We start from the raw sequence: 16,945 nt of genomic DNA, 5'->3' as shown, positions 1-16,945 counted from the left end.
CCATGAGCTGATGTCCTCTTCCATTCTCTGCTTTTACCAGGTTTATGGGATTTTCTATGCCACGTCCTTTCTTGACCTGTATCGCAACCCGAAGAGCTTGACTACTTCTCTCCACAACAAGACAGTCATTGTCAGTAAGGATGAGCAGTATTTGTTTCTGGTAAGTTCCCTGTACCACTTCAATTTTTTTTTTTTTTTTTTTTTTTTTTTTGAGACGAAGTCCTACTCTGTCTTCAGGCTGGAGTGCAGTGGTGCAATCTTAGCTCACTGCAACCTCCACCTTCCGGGTTCAAGCAGTTCTCCTGCCTCAGCCTTCTGTGTAGCTGGGATCACAGGCTTGTGCCACCACACCTGGCTAAATTTTTGTTGTTGTTGTTGTTGTTGTTTTTTGTTTTGTTTTGGGACGGAGTCTCACTGTGTCACCCAAGCTGGCATGCAATGGTGCGATGTCAGCTCACTGCAACCTCCGCCTCCCGGGTTCAAGCAATTCTCCTTCCTCAGCTTCCTGAGTAGCCGGGACTACGGGCATGTGCCAACATGGACAGCTAAATTTTTTTGTATTTTTAGTAGAGTTGGGGTTTCACCATGTTGGCCAGGATGGTCTCGATCTCCTGACCTGTGATCCGCCTGCCTCGGCCTCTCAAAGTGCTGGGAGTACAGGAGTGAGCCACTGCGCCTGGCCACCATTTCATTTTTTTAAGGGATGTCTTAAGTCCTGGGCTCTGGTCTCAACCCAGGACCTGGAGAGCTCACATACCTGGACTCTAGAATCAATGTGTGTGACGAGAGGCAACTTCCTCTTCTTCTTCATGAGCATCATCAGGTTCTTGCTTGAAATACAGAACGAATGGATACTTTCACCAACTGCGGCTCCGTTATGGAGGATTGATAACTCGGCAAATGGTCACAAGTATAGATAAATCAAAAATTTTTATCAGGTTCCACTTGTAAGAATTTAGCCTACATACTTTTATGTGTGTGCCAAGATATATGAAGAAGAATACTTGGTTCGTTATTATTACGTGTGATAGCAAAAGGTGTGGAACAAATGTCTATCAGGAGAGGACTGGTTAATCATGCAATGGAATACAGGACAGCCATTCACAAGAAATACAACAATTCTAAATGTACTGATATGGAAAAATCTCTAAGCTGTATTATTAAATGAAAGAAGCCAAGAGCATGTGTATACTATTTTCTCAGCTGTATAAAAAATATTTGAGGAAGATAGGCTACATATACACACCCATTCATATATGTGTAAGTGTACATGTACATACATATCTGTACTTATGTATGCATAGAGCATTTCTGGAAGGAAGCACAAGAAATTCTTACTGGTGGTACCTCTTGGAAAATGATCTAGGGAAGGCGGAAATTATTTTATATTTTATGTTCTTTTTTGGTAACTGAATTTTAATTGTTATCATTATTTTGTTGAAAAAATTCTTTAATAAAGATTACATAAGGCTGTGATATATTTTTTTTCCTATGTGTGTGCTGGGGCTTTAGGTCCGGGTAGTGGTACCCTACCAAGGGCCTTCCTCTGACTACGTTGTAGTGAAGATGATCCCAGACAGCAGGCTTCCACCCCGTCACCTGCATGTGGTTCATATGGGCAAAACCTCAGTGGTCGTCAAGTGGGAATCACCATATGACTCTCCTGACCAGGACTTGGTGAGTGGGCTGGGCTCTCAGGCCCCTTTGTTTGTTCTTGGCATGGTTTGGATGAGGTGGGATGGAAGAGGATCCTCTAATGGGGCAAGAAACCCAGGCCTGGTTTCTGGTGCTCAGCAGGAGGTCTCTCTCCCATTTCTGTCTAGCCAAAGATGGGGCCCATATAGGGACCTCTTCTTAGTTGGCACTTCTCCGTTATTCCCAGCTGCCATTTTGGTTTTTTGCTCCTCCTTCTCTGCTGCTCACATTTCCTTCCCTGACCCTCTCACACAGGGATCAGCAAAGGCCTGCAGGCCAAACACAACTTTTTTTTTTTAAATAAAGTTTTGTTGGAACCAAGTCATGCCCATTTGTTTATATGTTATATCTTACCTTGTGCAATGATCAGCAGAGTTGTTGTGGTGGAGACTATCTGTCCCTTAACGCCTGCAGTATTTACTGTGTGTGGACCCTTACAAAATGTTTCTGACTGCTCTTTAAAAGAAGGAACATTGATATTTAAAACAAAAACAAAAAAAACCTTGCTCTGGGATGCTCTTACCTCTGCCCTCTCTCCACTTCATCCAGCAGTGGTTGGTTTAAATTGCTTGGTTGCTAATACTCCTGTCAACTCTGCACTTCTTCCTCATGATTGAATTTCTTGCACTTACTACATGCCCTGGTTATTTTCCCCTTCCCCTGCTATACACAGAAGCAGCCTGGGAAAAAGTAAGTAGAGCCTTGCCCTGTAGAGCCAGGGTTGAACACTTGGGTTCATTTTCTCTCTCCACTGATGACATCCATGAACTATTGCAGTGGTGCAGATATGGAAGTTGAGTACTGAGTTTGGATTTTCTTGCTTGTTCCAACCTACCTGCTGGTGCCATAATAAATGCGGCCTTCCCTAGAGGGTTTAAAAAATCTTTAATTGATAACTCTATGTGCAATTCTCTGAGTGAATAGTTGTTTTAAGGTTGGACCTGGTCACTCCAAAGGCTTTCCGAAGAATGGAGTCAGACAGACTTTGGGACTCAAACTATTGCTGCTGTGGGTCACAGCTATTAATATACTACATTGTCCGCCATGGGAAAGAGTAAAAAATGTCAAGTTTCTGATTATATTATTCAGATGTTCTTTTTTGGTCCTAGCTGTATGCAATTGCAGTTAAAGATCTAATAAGAAAGACTGACAGGAGCTACAAAGTAAAATCCCGTAACAGTACTGTGGAATACACCCTTAACAAGTTGGAACCTGGTGGGAAATATCACATCGTTGTACAACTGGGGAATATGAGCAAAGATTCCAGCATAAAAATTACCACAGGTAAGCGGGAGAGAGGTTAGAGGTCTTCTCGCACAGCCAAGTGCCCACAGTGCTGTGCTGCTAGACCTCCAGACACAGACTTTTCATTAGGAGTTTCACAGGAAGTGCAAACGCCCCTTCAGTATCCCTACAGGGGCAGAGCAGTGCAGAGGCTCTGGTGTGTGGGCTGCAGCATGGTGGCCAGGGCACAGTGGGCTGGGGGGTGGTTGTCATTTTCTATATTTTCTAAGTCTTTTTAGCTCCCCTCGATTGTTTTGATATTACTAAAGGAAAAGAGGAGGGATGCCCAAGGGAGTTAGGAAATAAAAGTGAATAGTTACCACTAAGACCAAATATTGTATCTGAGGATCTGCATGACAGGTTCTCAGTGGTCCGTTTTGGCCACCTGACCTGTTGAAATGGAGGGAGACCCATAGCTGGGCAGTAGATCAAAGGGCAGTCAGGCTGAAGGTCAGAAAGCTGGTAGTAAGCTCAGTTACTCAGACAGCAGCAGGTATTACTGGGAGTTTCGATATTGGGTAATAGAGGCCCAGCCCCGTTTATGCTGGTGGCGTGCCGTGGGCCGGGGCCATGCACCATTATCACTCCAGTGTCCTGTCTTCAGACAGAACTCTTTATCGCATCCCATTCCTTCCTCACCACCACCCTACCCCATTTTTTTTTTTTGTACACATTTGGGTACAAAGGCTATTAAATTAAGTACCATCCAAATTTCTTGGCTAAAGATGTTACAACAACAACGAGATGCCAATAAAGAATTTCTACCACGTGCTAGGTTCTGTACTCGGCAGCCTATGTATTTTATTTCTTCCATAACCCAGTCCTCCAAGGCTAGCATTATTCAGTCTCTGTTTGACAGACAAGAAAATGGAGTTTCAAATGTATCTCTACTAACTGCATCCCATCTCATCTTTAATTTTCAGTTTCACTCTCCGCGCCTGATGCCTTAAAAATCATAACAGAAAATGACCATGTTCTTCTGTTTTGGAAAAGCCTGGCTTTAAAGGAAAAGCATTTTAATGAAAGCAGGGTAAGTTGCTCCCTCAGTCTCAATGACTTTGGAAATTTAATTGAAATGCTGTTTCAAAGATGAGCTCATTAACAGTGTGCTGGCATAGATAGTGTAAAAAAAAAAAAAAAAAAGAATAGGGCTTGGACGTGAACTTGAGAGTTAAAGGACCATTTTCAGTGGGATTGCTAATTAGCGAAATGTTTATACTGCCCATTAAAGATGAGAATCTCTGCACTAAGCACTTTTCAATCCTGACTTGTCTTCCCCTGAAGAAAGAGAAATGGGCTGGAGGCCTTGCTGTGCTTCCTGCAGAAGCTACAGCTGTACTGGGTCTCAGTGCGTTGAACCTGAGGAGTGGAACAGGAGTCCTGCCTATTCCACATGTGCTGAGGATGGGACTGTGGCTTCAGTATTAGGAGCTGAGCTGCACTCTCAACCTGGCATCTCAGCATTCTCTTCCCAGATATCTTAGAGGGAGCAGGAGATATTTGAAGATACCATGCTCGCTTATGAAGAGCACCTTGGTTTTATTTTGTTTTGCTATTGGTAGATCAATACAGTATTCACAGCAAACAACAGGGGAAGGGGAGTGAGACCTGGGAGTATATTTACTACCCAAGGGTGGACAGATTCTTGAATAAAGCTGGATTGGCCCCAGTGACAGCAAAGCCTTAGCTAAATAGAAATGTGTTGAATCAACTATGGCTACCTGGAGGCAGCATGGGCAAAGAACCACGGGTTCTAAACAGTCACTGTGTGATGCCAAAGCAAAGTGAAATTAAAATTGGAAAATTCTCACACACCCTGTGAGAATTCTTGTAACTCTTGTAGCTATGGCATATAAATGGCTAATATCCTTAAATATAAGGAAAGCTTTCAAGTAAATTCAAAATGGAAATATTCTAATTTTGAAGAAGGTACATGTAACAAAGCAGAAAATTCCATCAGCAGTAAACAAAAGGAGAAAAGTTCAACATCCCTGGTAATCTAAAGAACAAAGAGGTGGCATTCTCATTAATTAAACTGGTAAAGATTTGCAGGGAAGAGTATAGCCAGTATGAAAAATAGTTGGGGAAGTAAACATTCTGGGAATATAAATTGGTTCAACCTTAAGCAAGGCTCTTGGGAAATATGTATCAAAAATGTTTAAGTGTTCATACCCATTGAGCCAGAAGTTGTGGGATTTCCTCTAAAGAAACAATGTGCATGAAGAATTTATGTATAGTATTTATGACAGCAAGAAAGAGGAAACAGCCAACATGCCGAACAGAAGAGGATGGGTTAAATAACGGATGGGTGGTTGATGTTGTATCATCTAAATTATTTTCTTTATAATCTTTATTCTACAAATGATTGACATCAAATATATATTAGATCAAAGGCAATAATTGCTAGCTTATAGAAAAGAATGTGGGGATGGGATTCTGGGCAGCTATTGGGAATCTCAGTTTGGCAGGCAGTCGCCATTAGGGGATCCTTTCTGGGTGGCTGAAGCCCTGCTCTTAGGTTAAGGTTCTAGGTTAGTATTCTGTTCCTAGTGGAGGGTCTGGCATAGGCAGAGCATGTCTTTCTTCCCTTCCCCTGACAGGGAGTTCAAAGAATTATATTGGTCCATTTTCACACTGCTGATAAAAACATACCCAAGGCCGGGTGCGGTGGCTCACGCCTGTAATCCCAGTACTTTGGGAGGCCGAGGTGGGTGGATCACGAGGTCAAGAGATCGAGACCATCCTGGTCAACATGGTGAAACCCCATCTCTACTAAAAATACAAAATATCAGCTGGGCATGGTGGCGCATGCCTGTAGTCCCAGCTACTCGGGAGGCTGAGGCAGGAGAATTGCCTGAACCCAGGACGCGGAGGTTGCGGTGAGCCGAGATTGCGCCATTGCACTCCAGCCTGGGTAACAAGAGTGAAACTCCGTCTCAAAAAAAAAACAAAACAAAAAAACAAAAACAAACAAACAAACAAAACATACCCAAGACTAGGTAATTTATAAAGGAAAGAGATTTAATTGACTCACAGTTCCACATGGCTGGGGAGGGCTCACCATCATGATGGAAGGCAAAGGAGGAGCAAAGTCACATCTTACATGGCAGCAGACAGAATTAGAGCCAAGTGAAAGGGGAAACTTCTTATAAAACCATTGGTTCTTGTGAGACTATTTACTACCACGAGAATGGTATGGGGGGGAACCACCCCCATGATTCAATTATCTCACCATGTCCCTCTCACAACACATGAGAATTATGGGAGCTGCAATTCAAGATAAGATTTGGGTGGGGACACAGCCAAACCACATCAGGAATAGGCAGGTCAGTGCTATTAAGATCATGAGACTGTGATTATGCTGAGGGCCCAATATGTGGCTAGAGATAAGGGATGGAGTCTTTCTGGGGGGGATGGTGGAAAGTGTTGGTAGCTTTGACACTGGAATACCTGGGGGTCGGCAGACAAGTCAGGTTGCCAGCCCTCATCCCAGCTAGCATCCTGGGCCAGGGCTGTCCCAAGGGTGACTTTTCCCAGCACTGGAGTCCAGGGCTCTAACTAGGAAGACATTTCATCCTCTCCTCCAGTGAACAGGGGCCTGGGCCGGCTGCAGTGCTTCTGATTTCAAGGCCAGGTTGTTGGGATGCTGAGCTCAGCTCAGGAGGAGCTAGAAAGCAGGGAGACAGGAAGTGAGCCGACAAGGTCATTCCTACATATTGTTCTGGTGACAAATATCCTGTCTTTTCTAATTGCAAGTTCCCCTTTCTCACCCCATTGCTGGAGTCCACTGCGACCTGGATTTATTATTAGTCAAATCCCATTACGACAAACCATAGCAGAACTGTCCAGATTCTTGGTGGCATTTAATATTGCTTGAGACAGGCAGACTGCTGAGCACAACTCTTGAGTGTGGCTTTGTTAAAATGGCTTTCCTGAGCACCACGGTTCTCATTTCCACAATGTAGCTTCTAGGGGTGGTGGGGCGAGGAGCAAGGGTGGCAGTTATTTGAGATATTGGAGATGAGAACATTTTCATTTTCTGAATCCAGTATCTCAGTGGTAATGTAAAAACAACAAGGAGAAAACCCAAAGTGCATTAGCATCTATAGCAGCCTGCAGTGAGGAGCTCGCATAAAGCTGGAACCAGTAATAGAGGCTGTCAGGTTCCATATTCAACTTCCTGAGCAATCTCTTGTGTTTGTTTGCAGGGCTATGAAATACACATGTTTGATAGTGCCATGAATATCACCGCTTACCTTGGGAATACTACTGACAATTTCTTTAAAATTTCCAACCTGAAGATGGGTCATAATTACACGTTCACTGTCCAAGCAAGATGCCTTTTTGGCAGCCAGATCTGTGGGGAGCCTGCCATCCTGCTGTATGATGAGCTGGGGTCTGGTGAGTTGTGATTGCTGCCCATTTCAGGCTCCAGTTCTGGGGAAATAGCAAGAATGTCGTATGGTTTGATGACCATATGTCTTTCCAAAACACATCGAAGATATTTTCAGCTTCAAAGAAAATCATTTATATTTCAGTTTGATCAGGTAGTGATGTATTTAACAATTACTTGCTGAGCTAGACGTGGTACAAGAAGCCGAGATTACAGGGGGACCGGATTCTGAATATAAGGTTCAAGAAAGACAAGGCTTTGTTTAAAAATGGCAACACTAGGTTCACAAGAGTTTCGTTTGTTTTTTATGGGACTTCTCAGAGTCTCCAAGATGCTAATATACCCTGTGGGTCTCCAGGTCAGTAGATCATCTCCTTGGCATGGATTTTACATGTAAAATCATACTGATTTTAAAGTGCACACTCTCCTCCCCCTGCACTTCATCTTAGCTCTCAGCATCAGCTTAGGAGTAGAATTTGCCCTGGGATCTCTGTTTTATGCACAGAGATAGCAATGCTGGGCCATGCTCATGGTGGAAGAGAGGACCCCTCCGTTCGTACAGAAAGTCTGCTTACATTATGGTAGCTTGGCCAGGATTTCAACAAATGTTTTGCCACTGGTCTTTTTTAGTTCCATTTACTCTCAGCCAAGAACTAACCAGTGCTCAAGCCAAAATCTTGTGTTAGAGTTGTTAAATGTTCCGTCTTATAGTGTTTCTCAGGGTGTGATCTCGTGCAATATTTATCCTTGGCAACCCCCACTAAAAGACGGAAACACTGCCTGCCACTTCCCTTGGGAGAATCATAGCAAATTGGAGGTTGTGAGAAGGTCCTACAAAAACCAGCAAAGCCCTTGCTTGTTGACCTAGCATTTCCTCTTTTGAGGAAATACTAGTTTTAGGCAAAACTAATTGGCAACCTGTGAAATATACTTTGGGAAAAATTCCTGTGCAGACCCCTCCAGCCACCTTCATGGAACCAAGGTTGTCAGGTAGAAGGACTCTTAGGTGACATCTTGCCCTTCATGTTCACCTTTCCCTTGGAAGGTGGGGTCGGGGAGGGAGCACACTCATTTCTGGAGTCCCAGCCCCCACTGTGCTGGCTTCCTCTTCACTGCTCCAGCCAAACACATCGCCTTCATTTACCACTGTACTGTTGGAATAGGTTGGAACATATTAAATAAGATGTTGCTAGAGTTTTTTTCTTTTTTTTCTGGCAAGGAGATAAGGAAATTTAAATACAGACACGAATATTGTTTTGTTAGATTAGGCTTGTAAGAAATGGTTGTTCTCTGGCCCATCTTTATGAATATCCTGTCAGGATGAATGCCTGGATAGCGACAGAGCCTTCTACCTGAAGCAGAGACCTGGCTTGTGCCACCTCTCCTGACACCAGGTAGCAACCCCAAGCCTTTTGAAGCTCCTCATGGTGCCCTAGACTGAGGGGAAGCCACTCTGTTTCCTTTGCTAAAAACTGACTCCTAGGTTTCATTTTCAAATTCAGACTTTTCCCAGGATTTTTAATATGAAAAGTCTACCCCTTTCAAGGACACCGGCCCCTACCGCAGCAGGGTGGGAAGTGGGGGATGGCTTTGCCCTAGAGCCTGGTGGTGTCATCTGTGAATCATCACAGAGCCAATTTGTTTAAGTCAATAGGAAGGGGCCATCTTTGTTAGGTTATAAATGCTGAAATGGCTTTGCAAAGAGCTTTAAAAAATGTTAAATGTATATGAAAGTTGTTTTTCTCCCTCACTCTTTTTTTTACTTCAGTGAAAAACCTCATAAAACTTCATGAGCTGTTAAGTCTGTATTGTGGTATAGGAATCTTGTTTGTATCACTTAATGGAGCTTCAGGTAATTGCAGTTCAGAGTGACTTTGGTGCCAAGTAGGGGGAAATAATTGCAATCTCGTTAATTAGTGGTCTGATTTCACATCCTCTTATGTAAGGCAAGCAAGTGGTCTTAAGTAATAATGCTAATGAAATCAATGTTGATACCCCAACAAAGGTCTCCCTTCCAAGAGATTATCTAAATAACCAACAAGGCAGTGATTAGGAGTCTAATGTAATTACCGTATTTGCATGCACAGGGCCGTTGGTCTATCAGCTCATGGCAAGTAGTCGGGAAGCAATCAGGCATCACGCACATGCAGAAACGTCTCACACCAGACAGACGGTTCTCGTAGCTGTGGCGATCACCAGCCTTTTTTTGGTGGGTGGGGCCTTGAGGAATCATCTGGTCTGTTCTCCTGTCCTCAGGTGGGCTCATTGGTGGAAACTTTGCTTTGGCAGGTGCAGATGCGTCTGCAATGCAGGCTGCCAGGTCTACGGATGTTGCTGCTGTGGTGGTGCCCATCTTATTCCTGATACTGCTGAGCCTGGGAGTGGGATTTGCCATCCTATACACGAAGCACCGGAGGCTGCAGAGCAGCTTCACCGCCTTCGCCAACAGCCACTACAGTTCCAGGCTGGGGTCCGCAATCTTCTCCTCTGGGGATGACCTGGGTAAGTAGGGCAGGGAGAGTTGGTTCTTCCTCCCAGGGCTGACCCCCACAGCCAATGGCTTGATTAGGAAACACCCACCTTCAGCTGCTCTTTTGACGCTAGAGGAGCTCTTCATCAGTTAGTGATTTGGTGCTATGGCTTTCGGTTAAACCATTCAGAGCCCTTACTTTTTAACTTTTAAGTTAATTAAATTAAAATTGTATATTCTCTTTGATCATGTAATACTGGCCTGAAACAGGGAACTTGCCTCAAACAGGAAGGATAGATAGGCTCCAGGTTTTGACCCCCAAAGTATTAAGAACTCCTTAAGAAAGCTGACCCCTCTCTTATCCTTCACAGACCTGGAGGTCCTAACTCAAGATAAAAAGTAATGCTTTTCCGGTCAGCTTCTATCAAAGGAGGCTGTTTGCATCTTGCTGTTTCTCTTTCTGGTTGCTAGTGTAACCTCACCAGCCATTCTTTTATGTATCTTAACCCAGTGGTCCCCAACCTTTTTTGCACCAGCGACCGGTTTTGTGGCAGACAGTATTTTTCACCAGACCAGCAGTGGAGTGGGGTCTGATGATTTCAGGATGAGACTGTTCCACCTCAGATCAGCAGGCATTAGATTCTCATAATAAGGAGGGATCAGCCTAGGTCCCTCACATGCTCAGTTCACAATAGAGTTTACACTCCTGTGAGAATCTAATGCTGCCTGATCTGACAAGAGGCGGAGCTCAGGCTATAATGCCCACTGATCACCGCCACCTCCTGCTTGGTGGCCCCCATTCCTAACAGGCCATGTACTAGTGCCCGTGGTCCTTGGCCCGGGGGGTTGGGGACCCCTGTCTTAACACATAGCAAGGGAAAAAGTAAGAAATTTCCCCTTTTGAAATCCTTGCACAATGAAAATCCTAAATGCTAATAGAGATCGTAAGATAGTAATATAATAAAGTGGATATGTTACAAGGCTTCCCCAAATTTAGACTAATGACTGAATGTACAAGTTTATTTTTTTCTGTAAAATAGTTATAATTATTTATCTATGTTTATAAAGACATTTGTATATTCCCATTCACTGATCATATATTAGTTCTGTTCCCCTTCCCTGTCAGTTTCCTTTCTTGCTTAATAAGCAGGTACTTTGGGTGAATGGGGTGGCTTCTTTGCTTCCGCTATTGGAGGGAAAAAGAGTCAACTGGTCATCATGCCCTGCAGTAATCACTGAGCGTTGATCAACACTTGGTTGCACAGGATTATACCAGGGGTCACAAGGGGACAGCCATTAGTCTGGGAAGCCATCCTCAAAATGCTTAAACCCATCCAAGATCCTTTTCCTCAGAGCAGGTTGAGTTCAGAAGAGAAAGCAGACACTGAAGTTCACTGTGCTCATGTAGGATATAGATAACTCAAACTGGGGAATCCAAACCACCCACTTAGCTTCTGAGTAGGTAATAAGATTCTTCTCCTGTGAAGCTTTGTTTTCCTTATTTGGCTGAGTTCAAACCACCGTTAAAGTAAATGTGAGCATCCATCAATGGGGAGAAGGTGGCCAGGAGGGACAGTGGGAAGTTGGGGCTAGACTTCAGATTATTATGCCTGTCTGGCTGTGGTGTTGACCTTCTCAGCTAGAGTGTGGTGGTAGGGTTGAGGGATGGGTAGAGTGGTGGGATGTGGGGTCAGGTAAAAGTGTGTTTGAACTTACCAAGGCTTGACTGTTTTGTCTTTAGGGGAAGATGACGAAGATGCTCCCATGATAACTGGATTTTCAGATGACGTCCCCATGGTGATAGCCTGAAAGAGCTTTCCTCACTAGAAACCAAATGGTGTAAATATTTTATTTGATAAAGATAGTTGATGGTTTATTTTAAAAGATGCACTTTGAGTTGCAATATGTTATTTTTATATGGGCCAAAAACAAAAACAAAAAAAAGGAAAGAAAGGAATGAATAAACTTTGTAGTAATCAACTGTGAACTTCAAACCAGGTTGATTTTAGTAACCAAATTGCTTTGATTTGACATTAATGTAGTCTTACAGAGCTGTGCTTGCTGGGCATGCTTTTAAGTCTGTGAGATAATTTTGGTTCAGTAAATTGGCCAATCTTTTTATTTTTCTAAGACACAGAAATGTATTTAATAAAAACCTCGAGAGAGTGATGGGTGGAACCCCTTCTCCTTGAAAGTGTGCGTAGATGTTCAATTTTGTTTGGATATAGTCTATAGGAAAGTGTGTGGGTGTATTATGGGGGAAGGTTCCTTTATGTTATTTTGTTAATTTATTGGGACTCTGTGTAAGGCCAGGCTTTAGTGGTCATCAAACACCACATGTGTTATGAGCCCCTTACCCGTAGGGTTGGGGGTGGGAACAGAAGCATTTTTTTTGTTGCCATTCCAGAAGCAATCCATTTTTATTCACTTGTGTGTTACATAATGGTCTTTGGCAGGAGAGAGCGCTGAGTCATTGCTGGATTTCAGTTAAACAGAGCCGCAGCTTGGGAAGCCCTGCAAGCCTACAGCTTCCTCTCGTATATTAATTGATGGAATTTTACTGTATGTGCCTCTGTACAAGATGTAGCTTTGGGAGCTACAAAATGATAACACTGCTTTATTACACACTGGTCTCATTGTCATTGCAAAAGCTTACCCTGGTTATGGGAGAGAGTTCTAGATCTGTGCCATGGTCCGTACACTGGTCAATATAGTACATCACTTTTTCCATTTTCCATCTTTTGTTTTTACTTACTACTGAAGGATCTCCAATGTAAAATTATGTATTTGGGTTGAGATGGCCACTTACTGTCCTTAAAAATCCATACTGATACATGCAGTCATTTTGAATTGGGTCAGTGCCTTCTTTCTCTCTCTCTTTTTTTTCTTTTCTTCCATCTCTCTCACCCATGTCCCCACCAATCTAAAGAGACAGTGCTGTACACTCTCATGGAGATAGAGAAGATCTAAAAAGTTGAGACGACTCAATCCAGTTAACAACAGCAGGAGAACTAGAGTTTGTTCATTTATTCTCTCTGTAAAACAAGCTGTGCTGTTTTTCCTTCTGCCTTTAAAATGCCACCCCTGTATTCAAACCATGGCCACTTGATAGTTATGTAGAATCCATTGTGGGTTGATGCCAACCTTTTAGGCTTAGTGTTGTAGGCACCAGTGTCTGGCGTAGCTGTGACTTGTACTGTATGATTTCTCACTGAAGAATTTCCTCACGGCCGAGAAGCACTGAGGTCTGGGAATATTCCAAAGTCATGTCTCTGAATTTATGTCCTTTATATGCAAGCTTTGTAAAGCTCCATCCCCACTTAGATGTGATGCATCACCTTCTCACAAGTGTTTGGTTTTCTTTAACCAAAAATATCATTCTTGGGTGATAATATAGTTTCATTCTACTTAGGGATTGTTTAGGAAACAAAGAAAGAGCCAATTAAATTTTTTGGTTTTTAAAATTTATGTGTATATATATATATATATATACTTTAGATGAGCATTTTAAGCTGTCAACCTTTAGTTTGCCATATGGGTAGGGCTCTATTTCATTTTAACAACTGGAGGTAATGATAAGCCTTCTTCTAGCGTATTTTCTCTTGTTTCCTGTCACTCTCCTTTAAAAAAATTTTTTTTTAAAGACTGGAATTTTTTTTGACTTTATCTTCTATTACCTTAGAGATTTGTTCAAAACTCTAAGCCCTACCACCTCCTCCCCTTTAATAAGCTCTTTAAATAATTGAATCATTAACAACCTGGTGGGAGGCAAGTCATTTAATTGAACCACTAGGAAGAGTATTTTCTTTTCTTTTTCTGGCAACTTTTTGGTGGCATTTGTAAAAGCTGATATAAAAGGCTCTGGGATGTTATTTTCGGTTATTCCATAGGCAAGCCTTTTTTCAGAGCATATGTCGCCAGTTGGCAGCTTGAGATATTTTCTAGCCTCCAGTTCTAGCTACCAGTGCCTCCCAATGCTTAGTGCATAGTACTGTAGACTGGCCATCACCCCCCTCCTTGGAAAATGCCACTGTGCTGTTCGAAAAAAAAGCAGCCTTTTAGGGCTAGAGTATTTTATATAAACAGAAGAGCTAAGTTTCCGAAGACTAAGCTAGATAGATGCAGCTATATGTAAATTGTATATTTTTATGAACTTCTGAAGCACACACTCCTGTTTCCCTCTGTGTAGCTTTGTGGGGATTTCATGTATATATGCTGTCTGAAAGAATCCAGAGGTTGGAGTGCCAATAGGAAATGAAAAAAAATGCTTTGTACTACGAGCAGCCTTTGAAAGTGACCAGATAACTGTCTTCACTGTGACCAGTCAGAGCCCCTGCTTGCTTGTGAAGAAGGAGCTTTTGCACGTTATTGGAGATGCCACCTCAGAAGTTCACACTGTGCAGGAAAAAGGTTTTATTCTCTTCTGGCATATGTTAGAATGTCAGATGTCTGCATCTATGTGGACCATGATGGACCTCTCAAATTTGGTGGGCAGGGGAGTTGCTTATGAGTTTTCTCTGCAAGCTGATTTTACTCCTGGATATATTAAATGCCCCTTGAACCTTGTGAGATATGAATGCACATGGATAAAATGTCAGAGTGTGGAATTCAACAGAGGATTCCAGGAAGAGGCCCCCATGTCTATGCAGTCCTAGTTCCAGACAGAGAAGCTCCAGGAACTACTGGCTACCTTGACAAACTGGGTAATTAGTTATCATTCTAGGCAACTGGTGGAAACTTCTGACTTTTGGACAAGTAACTCCTGGGGTTCTGTCTTTGGTAGCATCACCAGGGATGTTTGTGTGGGACAGATAAGGAACACACAGCCACCTGTTCTCTCCTGCCAGCATGTTTGGCCCACTAGGTTAAGCTATACTCAGCAATTCAGGAAATGTAACCCTTCTCAAAACAGGCCATTTTCAGGGGATACTTGGGAGAGCAATAGTATGGTGAGCCCCTTACGGATGAGGACCTGCTCCCCCTTGGAGAATCCTGCCTTCAGATGTCTACCCAGTGTTCACTCCATCTAGTAAGATTATATTACCAGTACACTTCCTTGGGGCGGGAACACCACCCCGTCAGGTTGGGTCAGTCCCTTCTTCATGAAGAGAGTCATGGTGAATTCCTGAAAATGTTCTTCCTTCCACAGACAGGTGGAGGGGGACCCTAGAAAAGGCATCCAGAGACATAACCCAACTGAATATCACCCCCATGTTGATTTTAGGAATTGACTCTAAAACTCTGTGTAGAATCTTGTGTTGGGATTGTATCTTGACATTCCTGTTATGTTATTTTTCTTAACTGGAGTGTGTGCTGCCTTTCAGGTACAATTTTTGTGTCATAAAAGCCAGTGCATTTAGTTTATATAGACTACTTTCTATGCAAGACTGAGATATGGAATAGATGGCAAGCAGGAGATATGTACTGTTGGGTACATGGACAATAAGTATGTTTTCAGATGGAATACCAGCAACGAAAATGGGGTGAGGGAGGACGGGTTGTGTATATGTTTCTGCCCACTAATTTTGAGCAGCCATGTTATGAATTAAATCATCACTGACAAGTAATAACCCAAGAATGGTATTAGTTTCATGTGTAATTGCTCAAATGGAATAAGCACGGACGCTGGAGTGGAGCATTATCCTCAGATATTCTATGTCACTTTTCATTTAAAGACTCTTGTTATGAACTGTTAGAAACTTTAGGCAAAATCAAAAGTATTTGCAGCAAAATAAAGGCCTACTCTGCTCTTATTTAAAGTGAAACACTGTATACTTGTTTCTCTCCAAAGTGAAATTAGGTATTTATAATTTCAATTGCCTTGATAAGTTTCCAAGTCACTGATTTCTGCTGAAGGTTTTACTATATTGTTGCACAATTTTAAGATAATTTTTGTCTCAATGTCAACTTTTTTCACTGAATAAAAATTTAACTGGGTCAAGAAAACACCTATTTGAAAATCCACTGTCTCTGCGTGTCTTGAGTTGTTCTTTTGAGTGCAATAAAGATGGCTAATGCAGTCTCCAAACACCATTTGATTTGTCTGTTTTGAAGGGATGTTGATTTCATAGATGAGAGAACACTAAGACCTGGAATAATTGTGTTATTAACAAGCTGGTCTCAGATGGTGGATCCTTGAAGAACACGATGTTTTTGTGTTGGTTGAGGAAGGAGGAGATATGGTGGCTGTTTTGAAGTAAACAGAATTATTCCTTAGGGACAATGACTGAAGTGGCTCCCTTAAAGCTGTAACTACATTTGCTAAGAGACAGTTTGCTAAGAAGGCAATTTTCAAATCTAAGAGAAGAACGCACAGCAGTATAGATGGTGGTGCATCTAAGAGCACTTCCACGGGTTTCCATAGACAGTCTTGTGAAGAGCACTGCACGTACCTCTTACGAGCAGTTGGATGGCAAATGGGCCTGTAAGTCAGGATTGGAGACTGTGGAACTGGGTGGGGGTGGGGGGCAGGTTTTTAAGAATTTAACAGGTCTTCTGGTATGCTGCTTTTGTTCAGACACTGAGCCAGTGCCAAACCCTGAAGTATTATCATCCGGTTTTGTGAATGAAGAAAAAGAGGCATAGAAAAGTGAAGCAGTTTACTTAGAAAACCAGCCTCCTATCCCAGGTGTTTCTGATCCCAGATCCTCTTCTAAATCACTGTGCCACACCACTTCATGTCATCATTCAGTGTCAGAATACGTTAGCCCAACACATTGCACCAATCCAAATCCCAAGGGAAGACCTACCACCTGGGTGAATCTCCTTGGTCATGGCCTCGTCCTTAGGTTTTCAGGCTTACGTAATTTTTGTCAACACATGATAGCGAATTCATCTCTCGTGGCCAAACACACCATAACCCAACTCAGAATTTCGATATGCAACGTCATAATGTCCATTAGTTAATTCACCCTGGGAAAGTGTCCTGTTCCTTACGGTGTCCGCATGACCAGTGCGTTCTCTCCCTGTAGGGAGATCTGCCCCAGGAACCAGTCACCACCAGAAGGTTGCTTGGAGAGCAGGGGCAAAGAATTTTAAAAGTAGGATGGATCTGGGTTAGCATAGTGGTTGCCCAATACTGAATTAATGAACAAAGCCTTGGC

The 16,945-nt window shown here is 42.8% G+C and overlaps 1 protein-coding gene across 1 annotated transcript in view; it reads left to right on the top strand.

Moving 5' to 3' along the window:
• Positions 1–15,804, top strand: part of SORL1 (sortilin related receptor 1) — a 173,687-nt gene extending 157,883 nt beyond the window's left edge. Inside the window, exons 42-48 of the mRNA XM_032285161.1 lie at positions 41–160; positions 1,513–1,677; positions 2,805–2,979; positions 3,903–4,009; positions 7,188–7,380; positions 9,662–9,874; positions 11,584–15,804. Coding sequence (XP_032141052.1) covers positions 41–160; positions 1,513–1,677; positions 2,805–2,979; positions 3,903–4,009; positions 7,188–7,380; positions 9,662–9,874; positions 11,584–11,651 — 1,041 coding nt within the window. The 3' untranslated portion in view covers positions 11,652–15,804. The remainder of the gene's footprint in view (positions 1–40; positions 161–1,512; positions 1,678–2,804; positions 2,980–3,902; positions 4,010–7,187; positions 7,381–9,661; positions 9,875–11,583) is intronic.
• Positions 15,805–16,945: the final 1,141 nt, after the last annotated feature.

This window comes from Sapajus apella, unplaced genomic scaffold, assembly GCF_009761245.1.
Source record: "Sapajus apella isolate SASKATOON/1434 unplaced genomic scaffold, GSC_monkey_1.0 scaffold16, whole genome shotgun sequence".
In the NCBI taxonomy this organism is placed as follows: Eukaryota; Metazoa; Chordata; class Mammalia; order Primates; family Cebidae; genus Sapajus; species Sapajus apella.
Note: the sequence above shows the minus strand (reverse complement) of the source record. Positions and strands in the feature narration are given on the sequence as shown.